This window comes from Microchirus variegatus (genome assembly GCF_963457635.1).
Source record: "Microchirus variegatus genome assembly, chromosome: 7".
Taxonomy (NCBI): Eukaryota; Metazoa; Chordata; class Actinopteri; order Pleuronectiformes; family Soleidae; genus Microchirus; species Microchirus variegatus.
The window spans coordinates 27,192,866-27,208,864 of NC_139808.1; the positions used below are offsets into that span (position 1 = coordinate 27,192,866).

Genomic DNA, 15,999 nt, shown 5'->3' on the forward strand with positions numbered 1-15,999 from the left:
TAAACACGGCGTCACACACGTCTTTTTCCAGTCAGGCGTCATGGAAACGCGCCATGACTTAATGTGCGTTAACATTGACGCCGTTAACCGCCGTTAGCGTATTAACGTGCCCCGCACTTATGTAACAATGACTCGTACATTTCCATTGGTGATACAGTAGTTCAGGTTATAGACTTTTACTGATGAGTCTCTTGTTAAGTGGCTTAAACTAAAACTTTTACTGAAATATTATATGTACATAAACATTATACAATATATAAAGTGATGACACTAATGTAAAATATCTGTATAGTAGCAATACATGTGTAGATAGGTAAGATGAAGGCACTTTTCTTTGTTCGGTTCATAAATTGGATTCATATGTAGACTTGACAATAAAACAATTCAAAGGTTTGTAAAGGCAAAGGCTGCGATTGTTGTTTTTCAAAGATCTTGACTACTACTAAATCTAAATAAATAAACTAACTTGCAAAGCTTGGTTCCATTTTACAAATCCATCTCAGGTAGAAAGTGCATGGCATATCATTCCAGGACAAAAAGGCGTTATTGCTGTGATATATCGCTCCACAGTCTTCGTTATGCCAATCATTGGGCTCCCCTTGATTCCAGAACCTGAAACAAATGACGTGTTACTGTGTTGAGCCATAATGAAAGCTCGAACACTTTGACTAAGTCATTTATGAATGTGTGACTGTTACCCCTCAGTCAGTCTTTGTCCGTTCACCCATTTCCAATCCCCTTCCACGTCTACATCTCTCAGTCCGATCCAGAAGCCGTTGTCGTAGATGTTTGCCGTGGTGATGTGGTGGGGCCTCGTCAAGTCAGTCAGAGCTTGCTGACAACACAGAAATATAAACACAACATAGGAGCATTTTAATTGTGTGTTTTGCTGCTCAAACACAGGTGTTATTTCCAGTAAAAGAGTCTTACGTTTGTCTCTGAGTCGTCTATCACAGCCAAGTCGCCTCCTCGCGTCTTGCAGAACTGTCTTGCTCCACTCCACGATCTACTCGGCAAACCCTCAGACGCAGAGAACAAGTAACACGCTGAGTTTATGTAAAGCCATCCGGGGAGACAGTGTCTGCAACCCTCCACTGAAAAACAATGCAATATTTGGGTTATGATGACAACGATGTATGAAATACTCTGACAACACAACACAAGTATCACCTCACCTGTCATCAGTAAGTTGGATTTCAGCGTGACAATTTCTGTTTGAATCTTGTCGCATTGCTTCTCATAGTCTTTGGATCTTCTTGTCTGATGTGAAAGCTCCCACTTGATTTGCTGCTGCTCTGCCATTTCTCTCTCCAGTTGCTTCCTGACTTCATCCCTGTTCTGGATCACAGTGTCGTATTGTGCCTGTAGTTTGGCCAGCTCGCTGCCGATGTCTGCTATTGTTCTTCGCCCAGTGAGGCTGCTGTCTGCACGTTGTGAAGACACAGGAGCACTGTGTTATTTAAATATTTAAACCCTGCTGGTCAAGAAGGTCAAAATTGTTATTAATGTTATTCGCATATCTCTCTCCCGATTGATTTCAAACTTGACAGGTGTCTTGCTACGGGCACGAGTGAGTGCAGTGCCAAATTTGCATAAGTAATGCAAAAGATATCGGTAAATATATCGGTAAAAGAAGAACACAGTGGCTCTACTGTAGCCACTCCCCCTCTCACTCACACAGCACTGTGGGCTACCTGAGAGGATAACGGGCCTTTTGGCAGAATTGGCTGTTTATTATATTAAATTTTTTTCTCTTCTCACAATTGGACTACTTAGTAAACATTCATATAACTCATTTTCAAAATATCTCTTTGTAAATGACTCTACAGCGACTCACAATAGACTCCCAGGCCAATATCAGTGGCTAGAAGAACGACAGCGAGCACTGCCAGGCTCACTGCGAGCACTTTGTAATGATTTAAAGTGGATCCAGGCGTCACCATAGACATGGACACTGCACACAAAGAAAAAGGTGGATCAATATCAGAGTTAAATATCAGAGTTAAACAGCGTTGCCTCACTCCATTGTGTATCCGCTGTACCTTGTTGCGTCTCTTGGTTTAAATCAAGAGAGTGCTCATCTGTGTCCTCTTCACTTATCAGTTTGTTAAACGAGCCACCGAAAGAACTTGACTTTTCTTTGTCCGCCATGATGACTGTAGGGAGGGAAACAGTCTGACGCCCCCCCCCCAGGACATTGCCCTGTATGTGTGTGTGTGTGTGTTTCACATTACAAACAAGTCCATTTGTTAAATATTTACAGGCATAAAAACATGTGCGTGCAACAACTGAGGTGAAATTTGTATCTAAATTCACAAAAACCAAACCATTTTACATAGTAATGGGTGGTACATTCAATTTCTGCCAATAGAACTACCTAAATGTTCCACGCTGTCCTAATCTTAGATTAAAAACAGTAATTAATCCCAGACATTTAAAGGTGCCATATGTAAGAATGTGGCCAAAAACAGTTACTACATTCAAATTCAAAATACAGAGGTCTTTTAGGTTTTGTTTTCTGACGTAACTGGCAACCCGTGGTTGCTCGGCAGCCGAGACTCTACTGACTGCAATTATTAATAGACGGCAGTAGGTGGCATCACATTCAAAAAACATGATTTCAAAACATAAACATGATTTGCAGTCTGCAAAAGATTTGTTTTAATGCAAATATTTTGTCTGTACTGTTGTTGTTGGTGAGTTCAGTTTGTTATATGAACATTATTCCTGAGTCTCTGTGACATATTAGGAGGATTTTATGGCCAGTTTCTTTAGATCTATTACATAATGCACCTTTAAATCCAGAATAATTTAAATCAAAATAATATTTATATTATACCTTTCTTTCTATGCTAGTGTTAAAGACTGTCTGTTTTCAAAGGAAGCGTGTAAATTAAATGTAAAATGTTAAAATTCACTTCACGTTGACTCATCCTTGTGTAAATGTGCTTGTTTATAGACACAGTGACGGACTTGTCCACTCCTTCTCACTTTTTTTCCTCCCTGTTTCCGTCGAAGGCTCTGATTGGGCGATAGGTGGTAACGTCATAATTGTGGGCGGGGCTATGGTGGGGGAACAACAGTGCAGCTCCATCTTTGTAGGATTTGACAGAAGCCTTGACCTGGAGGAAGAGGAGACGGACCGCGAACCGGGGACTAAAACAAGTGAAAGAAGCTTCCCACGATGAACTCAACATCTTAGAAAGCTGCGTTTGAAACAGAGTCAGCCGGGGTTTATATTATCTCACTATAAATTCACACGGCCTCGTTAGAAAATGACTATTTTCGGCAGAAATCCAGCGGAAGTCATGGGACACAGTGGCATTTAATAAATACTCTCTGTGTTTTTTTTGTTGGTGAATGACACGGTACCAGAGAGCCTTCGTACGTGAAGACGACAGCGAGACATGGCTGACAGAACTGCTCCCAACTGCCACCTGAGACTGGAGTGGGTATACGGATACCGGGGACACCAGTGCCGCAACAACCTGTACTACACCGCCGCCAAGGAGATCGTCTATTTCGTGGCCGGTGTGGGAGTTGTGTACAACACCCGCGAGCACAAGCAGAAATTTTACCTGGGACACAACGATGACATAATCAGGTATTTCAATCACACACACATACAAACACACATTCTTTGGACAGCTATCTTAGTGAGGACTCTCATTGAGCCCTTACCCTAACTTTAAACCATCACAACTAAATGCCTTACATTTAACCTATTCTTAACATAAACCTTTCACTATAATATTAACCTTAAAACTCAGTGTTTTACCCAACAGCCATTAATTAAGGTGTGACACAAAACTCAAGGACCAGGAAAAATGTCCTCACTACCTATAAGTTGCTTGGTCCTCACAATGATATGCATAATACAGTCAAACACACAGATGTGCACAGCTATTCCTGTGAGGACCTGAACCCAGCCTAACCCTAAAGCCTAACCCTAACCCTAACCACAAAATGAACATTTGACCTAAACTCTTTACTTAAACCAGTGCCTCAGATATGAGGTTGTCCCTCAAATATAAGGTTCTGCCTCAGATATGACGTTCTGCTTCAAATATAAGGTTCTGCCTCAAATATGATGTTCTGCCTGAGATATGAAGGTTCTGCTTCAGATATCTGCATTGGATATGAGGTTCTGCCTCAGATATCTGCCTCAGATATGATGTTCTGCCTCAGATATCTGCCTCGGATATGATGTTCTGCCTGAGATATGAAGGTTCTGCTTCAGATATCTGCATTGGATATGATGTTCTGCCTGAGATAGGAAGGTTCTGCCTCAGATGTCTGCCTCGGATGTGAGGTTCAGCCTGAGATATGAAGGTTCTGCCTCAGATGTCTGCCTTGGATATAAGGTTCTGCCTCAGATATGAGGTTCAGCCTCAGATATAAGGTTCTGCCTCAGATATCTTCCTCGTATATGAGGTTCTTCCTCAGATATCTGCCTCAGATATGAGGTTCAGCTTCAGATATCTTCCTCAGATATGAGGTTCAGCCTCAGATATCTTCCTCAGATATGAGGTTCAGCCTCAGATATATGCCTCAGATATAAGGTTCTGCCTCAGATATGAGGTTCAGCCTCAGATATCTGCCTCAGATATCAGGTCCAGCCTCAGATAGCTGCCTCAACTAAGAGGTTCTGCCTCAGATATAAGGTTCAGCCTCCTATATCTGCCTCAGATATGAGATATGAGGCTCTGCCTCAGACATGAGATATGAGGTTCTGCCTCAGATATGAGGTTCAGCCTCAGATATCTGCCTCAGATATCAGGTCCAGCCTCAGATAGCTGCCTCAACTATGAGGTTCTGCCTCAGATATAAGGTTCAGCCTCATATATCTGCCTCAGATATGAGATATGAGGTTCTGCCTCAGACATGAGATATGAGGTTCTGCCTCAGATATGAGATATGAGGTTCTGCCTCATTAGTGCCAGACTTTGCGTTTGGTCCCCAGGAGGACTGATATTCCTGACAAGGTCAGTGTGTATACCAGAAACGGTCCCAAGGAGATAGAGAAATGGGCACACAAAGCACACACACACACACCATTATATTTCAGCACCATGGACAGCACCAGGCTGTCCACAGCAGCAGCAGCAACAGCAGCAACAGTATAATGACCCTGTGCTGTTGTCACTGTAGGTGTTGGTGTCACCTTGTGTCATGTAATATGATACATACAGAATATAGAATCCCACACCTACACAGCAGCATCTTATTATTTTGTCAAGGGGACAGTGTTTTTGATCCCAGGTGCAGGTTAAAGCACCTTTTGCCCTTTTGACCTCTGGCCAGATAATGGCACCCTTTTGCTCCACAGTTGCATTAGAGTTGTCATTTTTAGCCTTTTAAAGGTCCACTTTTTAAGAATGTGTCATATCCAATGGTGAGGCTGCTATATCGTGGAAATATTGTGGCACAAGATGGCGGCCTCTGAAAAGCAAGGCCCTTGTCTCTTACATACATGTACATACAATAATAATGTAACAATTCTAAGTTTACGGAAACCAAAAATGTATATTTCAATGCCATTGTACACATAGTAATTGGTAGGATGTCCAATGGATGCCAATAAACCCCCAGAGCCCCATAAATAAATGTAGACACAATCATTTCCCCCCTCTCTAACCATTCTTGATGATGTTACATGTATATTATGGTAAGTTATTGACCAGCAAAAGGAACATTTATCACTGTTTAGACCTGGGTCGATTTGGGTGGATTTCCTCTCGTATACACATAAAGAAATAATAATAAGGGCATCGACTGTGTCTGATTTCAACCTTCCTCATGAAGAAGAAGCTTCTTCAACATCTCCACACTGACCCTCATCAAGGACACTCACGCAGAGCAGAGGCATTCAACCAGCGCTCCATTCTCAAGCTCCCCCCACTCCCTATCTCTCTCTCTCTCTGCCTGTCAAACATTGTCCTGCTGCCTCACCTCACGTCCTTCTCGTTTATATATTAGAGATCAAATCAGTGTTTACAGCAAGTTAAATGCATGCAATGTAGATTAGATTTGTCCATCAAACTTCAGTGTTTTTTTTTTAAACATGTTCCAGGATATTTTACAGCTTCTCCAAATGCCCTTGAACACAGCAGCTGTCTTTGTATTGATCATAAAACACAGGGAAAATAGTTTCTCTCTTGTGTTATTTCATGCATGTAATGAACCACACAACAGTGACCTGTGTCCAACAGTCTCCCGCTTGTGTTGACATGTCATGTGTAGGTTGGCCTGGAGATGGCTAGCATTATATTCTGTGTCGGTCGTCAGCTGGGCTCCTGCTCCATTATTAATTGGACAATAGAGATGCTAACCCTGCGCTGCCCTGTGGCTGAAGTGCCTGGTGTTTCGCCGACTGGGCTCTGAATTAGACATGACGTGCGTTTGCAAAATGATTGAATATGCACAAGTACTAAATGGGTGAAGAACTTCATTAGCTCTTTTGTCTCCGTGTGGTTTTTTCCCTGCAGCCACACACACACTTTGTGTTGAAGTTAACTGGATGAAAGGGATTTGGATAAAATATCGACTTGTGATGTAACTTTTTAAGTCAAAGGATCTCAAATGAGATGGAGAAAACGGAACAATTTGGTAATGATTGCCCTTTTTCTGGTTGTGATTTTGAGCTGAAAGCGATTATCTGCTCAGCCCTACTTGTAGATCTCCTGCGCTCTTTTACACATAATAGTCATAGCCATTGTATTCTGAATAAGTGGTGACCGTTCATGTGGAATCAATGTTACATCTGAGATAATGACATGACGATTCAAATCGCCTCCTTTTGCTCTGGTTTTTCTTTTCTGGCCTGGTTTTGGTGGCCGCTGTGTCTTGGACACAAAATTGGCATTTCCTTGGTGTGTTAATTGCTGGCCTTGTTTCTCTTGCTCTTGGTTTTTCTCTTGCCCTGCAGCTGTGTTTTTTTTGCTCCTGGTCTGATGTGGAGGCGCCACTGTAGGCAGATTGTCACATGGAGGAATATATAGCTTCTCAGTTGGGCTGAAGGATTTCAGGAAATCGTCCAATTTTTGCGAGTGAAGGTTGAGTTTAATATTCACTGTGCGATGGATTTAAAATGTGATTAAATTAAGGCATTTCTGACACGTATGAGATGTGTTTTATATTTGAATTTGCCTCGGAGCATACCGCTAATTGCATTGTTTCACATTGAGATTTCGATTTGACACCGATTAATAGCTCAACCACACCTGGTTGGTCCATGACAGGTTTTGAGATAACAGAATGAGGCATGTAAGTAAAGTAGAACATAACAGAAACTGTATTTGTGATTATTTCAGTAAAGGTCCAATTGCTACTGCTTAACCCTTGAACACTGAGTGTGTTTTCTGGTTTTCCACTGTTGTAAAATCTGGTGTTCTTGTATAAATACTGTGTTTTTTCGAAATTTCTAAATATTCTACATTCAATAAATTGTAAATAACTGCCAGATATTGAAAGTTATTCTGGAAAAATTGGCCCTTTTTATGGTTAAAATAAGTCTAGAAGTCCACACAGACATTTTGAGGCTTAGGTTTAAAGGGTTAATGAGAAAAAAGAAGCCTATTTCCTCCTGTTATTCAGTCATGCTGACATGCACATGGGAAACCGAGACATCCACAACCACACACTGACACGACACGCAAGCTGCAAGTGTTTTTTGTTTTTTTTCGTTTTTTTTGTCAGCAGCAGAATCTTGGCACAATGCTGTTCCTTGTTGTGATAATGGAGTGAGAGTCAATGAGAGGGTTTTATGGACGCGGGGAATAAAAGGCCATCTCATGTTACAATATCTTGTTCACTTTACGACCGACCGCAGCCAGAGTTATGGATTATAAATGCAGCTCTTTTTCAGCGGCTCTGAAAGACGGAGGGAATACACTTTTGTGTCCAGTGTCTGTCTGTGTGACGGCCATGTTTTCATTCAGCTCCACTGCAAAGGTTCATACTGGGGTTTGCAAGCAAGAGAGTCTTTTCTATGCTCGGTGAACTGCAAGAGCTAATGGTGTGAATGGACACTTTTTTTGCCTGTGTCAAGGAGGTTATGTTTTGGAATGATTATTATTTTCCACTATTTTCCCGATTAATCGAGTAGTCGTTTGGTCCATAAAATGTCAGAAAAGGCTGCCCAGTGTTTCTCAAACCTAGACGGGATGTTTTGTTTTGTCCAAAAACCAGAAACAATTTTTGTTTTAATGAGTTCTTTGTTATGTGGAGCAAAGAAACCAGAAATGTATTCACATTTAAGAAGCTGAAAAACCAGAAAACGCAAACCGATTAATCGATTGTCAAAATAGTTGACGATTTTGGAGCATAATGTCTAAGAAGACTGGGAAGCGGAAACGTGAGCACTTCACACCAACTCCACTGGCTACCAGTTTGTCTTAGGATTGATTTTAAAATTCTCTTATTAGTTTTTAGATCATTTAATGGCCTGGCATCCAGTCAGAGCGCTTTGGTCGGCTAACCAGCTGCTTTTAGAAGTGCTAAAAACAAAGCTAAAGACCACATGTGACAGAGGTCAACACAGGGTGAGCAGGACTCTTTGTCTTGCTTTTATGTGTTGTGTTTTTTTTTACTATGCTCTTTACTGTTTTTTCAAGCTTTTATGTTTTTATGCTTTCTATTTTTACTGATTTTATTTCTTACTTGACGTCATTCCGTACAGCGCTTTGGTCGGTTTTTATATGTGCTCGATAGATAAAGTTGAGTTGCGTTGAGTTGGATGCTGTCTGTTGGAAAAATTAGTTGGGGGACAGTGGGAAAGGAAGAAGCCATCAATTTACTGAGCGAGGAGATTGGAACAGGAATATTTCTGTCACAAATTGTCTCAAGAAATAAAAAATGAGGCCTAATATCACTCTGGTGTATTCGTCGAGTGCGTGGCAAAATGTCTTCAGGCTATTACTGCTGACAACAACAACAACCACGAGAAGTGATGGATATGACTCTCATGCAAAGTCGTGGTCGTGCGATGAGGTATTTCACCCCACAGCTGTGGTCTCAGTTGATAATGAGTCGCTCTTGCACTCAGTCATTTATGATTACAACAAGTTCACAAGCTAATCGCTTTTTATCCGCGAGGAAAGCTCCACTTAGAGAATGAGATAATGGAAAAAACAGCCCCGTCACGTCGTTAACTCTGATTGTTGAGGACAGTAAAATCTGCTTCGTCTTTACCTTTACTCACTCTTTACCTGACAGCTCCGTGTCAGCGTTGACGCTGAGGTCTTGGGCCTCCATCATCATCGTCGCTGTGAGTCACTCGCACCGGGCACTTTTGTGAAAGGAAGCTTGGTCCCAAAAGAGCTGATCTGTCCGAGCCAATTAAGATCCTGCAGAGTTCACTACAGTTACTTAGTGCAGTGGCAGTGATTCAGAAGTGTTGTCTGTGGGATTTTAACAATAAATGTGGAGGTGCTTATCCTTGTAAGTGAAAAATATTATTCGGCCTTCTCTAAAGTTATCAGCTCCCACTCTAAGCACAAGCCTAAACAATTCAGGACGGCGCCTGCCGAAACTGTTGGTGTCACATCGACCTCGGTATAGCACTGTTGTCTACAGAATTCGTCTCTTCATGTTTTCGCTGAGCCTGACCGGAATATGGCAAATGACGCTACTGCGCAGTCCTCCCCAAGGTCAGCTCCATGTATCTGCAGAGGAAGCACCTTTAAGTATCCTAACTCTGGGACTCACAGGCAGACTGACAGAGGATGCCCAACTGTTAACATACTTGTTTTATGTTCGGCATTGTCTCAGTTCTCCTCAGATCTGAGCTGCTTCCAATAAGGCTTTTCAACTTAACTCATCTCTGACTCCAAGAAACTCCATCTTTGGTCGACTCACTTAATAATCAAATCTCCGCAACAATCCTTTTGTCTACATTTAAATGAAACGATACCAAACTTAGGTGTTGTTAAAGCAACTTTGGAGGTTGTTGATGACAACATTAAGCACTTTTTCTTTTTACCAAATACTGTTAACGTAACAGTTCTTCAAAGACACCCAACAGGAGCAAGCACTCTGCAAAATGTCAGAGAATATTTTCAAAAATGTGCAGTCCCTGGAGACCAATTGCAGTATTGATCATTTGTCCGTCCATCCATCCATCCATCCATCCGTCCATCCATCCATCCATCCATCCATCCATCCATCCATCCATCCATCCATCCATCCATCCATCAATATCTACCACTTTATCCTCCACCAGAGGGTCACAGGGGTTCCTGTGCCTATCTCAGCTGACATAGCTGGATAGGTGGGGTACACCCCGGACAGTTTGCCTGTCCATAGAGTGACCAATTCACCTAATTCCCAAATCTGCATATTTTTGGACTGTGGGAGGAAGCCGGAGAACCCGGAAAAAACCCATGCACACATTGGGAGAACATGCAAACTCCATGCAGAAAGGCCCTTGTTCCTTGTTGTCTTCTTGCTGCAAAGGCAAGAGCGCTAACAATGACGCCAACCTTGTGGCCCAATCGTTTGTCCAATCAAATATATTTAATATACAGTGACATAAAACTGAGACAAGTCAACACATATCAAGCTTCAATCAACAAAATTGTCTCATTAACTCGCTTAAATCATTAATAAATTGATGTATTATTATTATTATTATAATAGATGCTCTCTGGACTGGTCAAACAAACATTCAAGTGTGATCCCATGCAAGACATTGAAAAAAATCTATTATGATCTCAAAAAGTAGAGGTGTGTGAGGTTTGTGAGCATTGGTGTAACAAGCATAATAGTAATAATAATAACTCAGAGTGGATGTGATTGGAGCATGGCTAACAGATCATGGCTCTATATGACTGATCGTGTCCTGCATGTACTCGAAAAAGAGGCTTCCTTTCTCAACACAGGCCTCCTTGTCTCTGCCATTGTCTCATCCAGCACCACTACACTCACCCACTGCTGTCTTTCATTCTATTTTGAGTTTTTTACTGTCTGGTGTATGATATTTCAGGTATTTTTTTTTAGTACCAGTTCTGGCAAGATACCAAGCGAGCGATACTTTGCGCGATGTCGCCAGACTCCTGTCCACTGATTGGTCATAGTGCCGTCACAGGAAGAGACGTCCGACTCTAGATCAGTTAAAAAGACTTCACAATCCTTAAAAACGTGGGTTAATCTCCAACAATTACCAGGAAAATGTCTTAAAATCTCAATATTTAACACAGGAGTCTGGTGTAATTAGCGACAGCACTGCTAGCATCACAAACCCTGCCTCGCCACTCGTTTGTGTGTGTCGCGTGTCGTCAGGCAGTTTCATGCAGCCGTGCTGTGATGACTACGCCCATGTAGAGAAGGTACTATATTGTAGTGGAAAACCAACCTAAACCACACACTATATAGACCTTCAGAAATGTGCTAATCCCGTGCAATTTTTTTTAATCCACTTTAGCCAAAAGCAAGAAACGACTGCTGCAGACTGAGTGGGAATATTATTTGGGACGATCCATCGTTGGTTTTTCGCTCATGTGTAAATGTCGAACCATCTTCACTGTGATAAATCGGCTCTCCGGGCTGTTTAGTTGTCTCATATCTACACGCAAACAGACTTTTTAATTGCCACTAGTTTTTTTTTGTACTGAAGCATGGCTTGGCAGATGGGAGAGAGAGTCACATCAAACAGGAGAGCCGTGGCAATGCGCTGCCGGGGCTAAGTCATTAGCGATGGCATTTAATCAGTTCTTCAGCTGACAGACGTGGACTATAATGTGATTTTGTTTGTTGGCTTAAAGCCTGCGTTGATTTTGCACTGTGTAACATGGACATACATATAGAAAAAGTCTCACATTGACATATTTTGCTGTCTACCTGCATCTCTTTAGTCTTTTCCCAGTCATTTTTTTGTCTTCCTCTGAGTGCTATTTTTAGCCGCTTTGCTCCGATTATATAAGTCATAAAAAAAGTACGCTGATGATGAGGTGTTGGGCGAGGTTCGACTTAAGAGGTGATGAGGTGAGGGAACATGGGCGGGCGGTTGACGGAGAACAAAAGATCAGCCCTCATCTTCATCGGTGATGGTATGTTTCCAATGTGGAGAAGTGGTGTCACAAGTCAGATGGACAGATTCACACTCAAATCAGATTGATAGAAGGCTGCATTCAGGAGCTGCTTTGACTCAGCAGGTTGATACTGAAGCCTCCTGATTATGGCTAATGGAAGGAGCTCTGATGCATGCGGCACGGAAAAATATAGGCAAGACAAAGCACATGGAAGAATTGCCAAGTGAATCACTCATGCCCCGGCTCCCCGGCTGCCTGGAACGTGACTGGCGGGATCTGAAAGGACGGACGGGGGGAAGCAGTCGGGGAACGAGTGACAGCTTTATACAGCAGACTGTTGCTCAGCTGTATAGAGGAGAGGGAAAGCTTGTAGGTGGGGGGAGGTATGGAGGGAGGGAGGGAGGGAGGCAGGGGAGGAGGAGGAGGAAGAGGGGGGGAGATTATGTAACTGTGTTATAATAAACGTATGCCTGGTAATGCAAGGAACCTCCTGGATGAAGTAGAACAATGACATTTGTGGATTCATGGATACTACAAGGGGTTTTGTGTATATGTATGTGTGTGTGTGAAGTTTTCTGGTGTAAATATACAGACCATATGTATATATATGTGTGTAAATATATATATTTGCGCATGTATATGTATATATGTGTGTATATATATGTGTGTATATATATATATATATACATATGCGTATGTCTATGTATATATGTGTATTTTTATATATATATATATATATATATATATATATATATACACACATATATACATATACATGCGCAAATATATATATTTACACACATATATATACATATGGTCTGCATAAGTATATGTACATATATATGAAAAGTTAATGCTTAATCTAAAATAGTTAGTTTCAGGTCTTATTCAATAGAATTTGAAGTCAATTTTATAAATTATGTTCCCATTTAGAGAAAAATAAATGATAAAGAACGGGACATTGACAACTGGTATTGTCCAATAGGTGCCATTAAATCTCGTTTATTTTGCAACTGGAAGGTCTTATGGTCTTATGGTGTCCGGTCTTATGTATAAATGCTGACCGACTTTGGTTAGGCTTTACAAATAAATGGAAGTCAATGCAGAATCCTTACAAAAATAGTTGTACCAACCTCTTTGTTTCCTTTTGTAGGACATTTTCTGGCCTTAATGGAGACTGAAACCTGTTCCTAATGAGGTTGAACCTAATTTTCTGAGGAACTGGTTTAAAGAAATATTTAAATTCTAATTAGGTTAGGGTTAGGCATTGACTATAAACTATTAAAATATAGCCAATATGAGTTCTTAAAAGGATAGCTGAGTGTGTGTATTTGAGCATGGCTGATTTAATTGAACCATGTCACCATGTCACGCTGCCCCTCTGCTCTTGGCACAAAGCTAACCAGATGTCCCCCCCCCCCCCCCCTTTTGATTTTTTCCTCTACAGCTTAGCTCTGCATCCGGAGCGTGTGCTGGTGGCGACAGGACAGGTGGGCAAGGAACCTTACATCTGTGTATGGGACTCCTACACTGTGCAAACGGTGTCCATCCTCAAGGACGTACACACGCACGGCATCGCCTGTTTGGCCTTTGACCTCGAGGGACAGGTAGTTTTCTGCTGATCATAGCACTTGTGTTGTTATTATTCGGCCTCTGTTTGGTCTTTGTGAACGGAAATGATGTGTGCATTTGTGCTAGAAACCCTGAACCCACACAAGCATCCATTCAGCTTAATCATGGGTGGGCATTGGAGACAATCAACCACCCTTTTAGCCTCTTTGTAGTGTCTTTTTTAGCCCCCAATTCTCTGCAGACCTACCACCACTTACCGTTTGCCCTCTGCAGCCCCCACCTCATAAAAATCAATACTGTGCAGAAACATCTCTAGGTTTTTTTTATGTCTACATGTCTCTCTTTGTCTCACAGGAGCTTCTAGGGTTACATTTCCTGTATGAGGCAGAGAAATGTCCCTGTGATGTTCTAATGCTTGGGTAGAGAGCTGGGGATTAAGATGGAATGTGACAGTGTTTTAAAACCATTGGAATTCTCAGCCGCGGCCCCTGTTTTGTCCTCACGTCAGAATACGTCAGAGCTGAACCAAGGACAATCCGGAGGAATCTCTGTGGCCTTTAGCCCATTCATTATGACCATAATTATTATATCATTATTGTATTATTTTATGGCTGTAGAATGGTCAAAACATGTTCATAACATCAACTTTCAATATTATTGCTGTGTTTTGACACCAAACACAAATCCACTACTTTGCTACTACTACATTTTAAGTTTAAATATATGAAACACCACTTTATAGGTCGGGTGTATATGGCTCTTTTTCTTTTTTAATACTTTATTTTTGTTATATATGAACATAAAACAGACAAACAAGAGGGCTAGGACATGTCATTACACGCATTTTGGAAATAGGTGCAGTACACAATACAAATATCCGCACACTGTAATAGAATTAAGTCTTAATGTTTGTAGCAATCCCATTTATTTCCAGTAATCCTCTCCTTTATGGCTCTTTTTCAAATCATACAACTTTATATTATAAAGTTATTTATAAAACGATATAATATTTCAGTGATGAAACATAATCCAGGCAAAAAGGGCCGTTTTATTCTCCGTACCAGTGTGTACAAATCTAAAATTACTAGCTTTTCAGTCAATCATTCATACAGTTTCACTGGATTTCATTACATGGAATTTACTTTTACTTTTCATTAAATCTCAGACCTCTTAAATGCCAGTTATTGATTCAGCGTAGGGCTGGGAGATATGGACCAAAAGTCATATCCCAATATATTTAGGCTGATATACTGATATAATACAATTAAAATAAAAAAAAATTCCGCAAAGTGAGAGCTGTGAAAACCTGGTTCACGAATAAATCCTTAGCTGTTCAGGCAACATGCAAAGGTGCAGAGTTAGAGAAGGACCTCCATATACGAGTGACTCCACCACTGCTGCTGCTGCTGCTGCTGCTGCTGCTGCTGCTGCTGCTGCTGCTGCTGCTGCTGCTGCTGCTGCTGCTGCTGCTGCTGCTGCTGCTGCCTACTCACTCAGTAACTCACTCAGCTGTAGGAAGAAGCTCCTCCAGCAAAAGCACTTAAATGTGCACACAGGAAAGTGCCAGAGGCTGGACAACTGTTCTGCTCTGTATTCACCATTCGCCCTTTCAGCGCTGGTATGGTCATGCTACAGTGGAGCTGGCTATGTTTGTGTGTGTGTGTGTGTGTTTTTTTTTTTTACAGTGATTAGTGCAACAGAGCAGAGTCTCTTCAATCTGTGATGTGGGGACCTTTTTCCCTTTTATATTTGATATATGTTTATTATTTTTCTAGAGATAGAGAAACAAAAGGAAAGAACAAATGAAAAAATGATGGTATCAGTCCATGGTCAGTCTTGCCCCTTAAGGTATCTCAGGACATCTCAATATGTAGTGTGTTGGACGTTTCTCCCAGCCACAAGTCATAAGTCGTCACAAAGTCCATTTTCCAATTACGTTAAATCAGTTTATTCGCAGTGACCATCCCGCATTGAATAGCCTTCTTTTCATATTTGTTGGTAAAAGGTAATACACTTGTCTTTTCCCCTCTTTTTGCTGTCTTTCCAGTGCTTGGTGTCCGTGGGCTTGGACTCTAAAAATACAATCTGCGTTTGGGACTGGAGGAGAGGGAAGGTTCTGGCAGCAGCCCCCGGTCACACAGACAGGGTAAACTCTTTCTTTCTTCCTCTGGCTGTCCCCCCTGCTCGGTCACAAGTGCCTATCGTATCGACTGCCTCAATTAGCTGTAAATGTTGGATGGACCGTCCGCCCAGAGGGGACATAAACAAGATAGGCCTGATTTATTGTGAGCCTTTCAGAGCCCTTCTGAGAGGGCTGCACGGCTAATGAAAAGAAATCTTAAAAAGATTAAATACATGCAGCTGTGCGCTAACGCTGCCCACTCATATTACAACATGA

At 41.6% G+C, this 15,999-nt stretch overlaps 1 protein-coding gene across 1 annotated transcript in view; it reads left to right on the forward strand.

Annotated features, from left to right (window-relative positions):
- Positions 1–3,407: 3,407 nt before the first annotated feature.
- Positions 3,408–15,999, forward strand: part of eml5 (EMAP like 5) — a gene marked incomplete at both ends in the record, with an annotated part of 39,405 nt that continues 26,813 nt past the window's right edge. The window contains 3 exons of the mRNA XM_083892433.1: positions 3,408–3,604; positions 13,477–13,636; positions 15,649–15,747. Coding sequence (XP_083748559.1) covers positions 3,408–3,604; positions 13,477–13,636; positions 15,649–15,747 — 456 coding nt within the window. The remainder of the gene's footprint in view (positions 3,605–13,476; positions 13,637–15,648; positions 15,748–15,999) is intronic.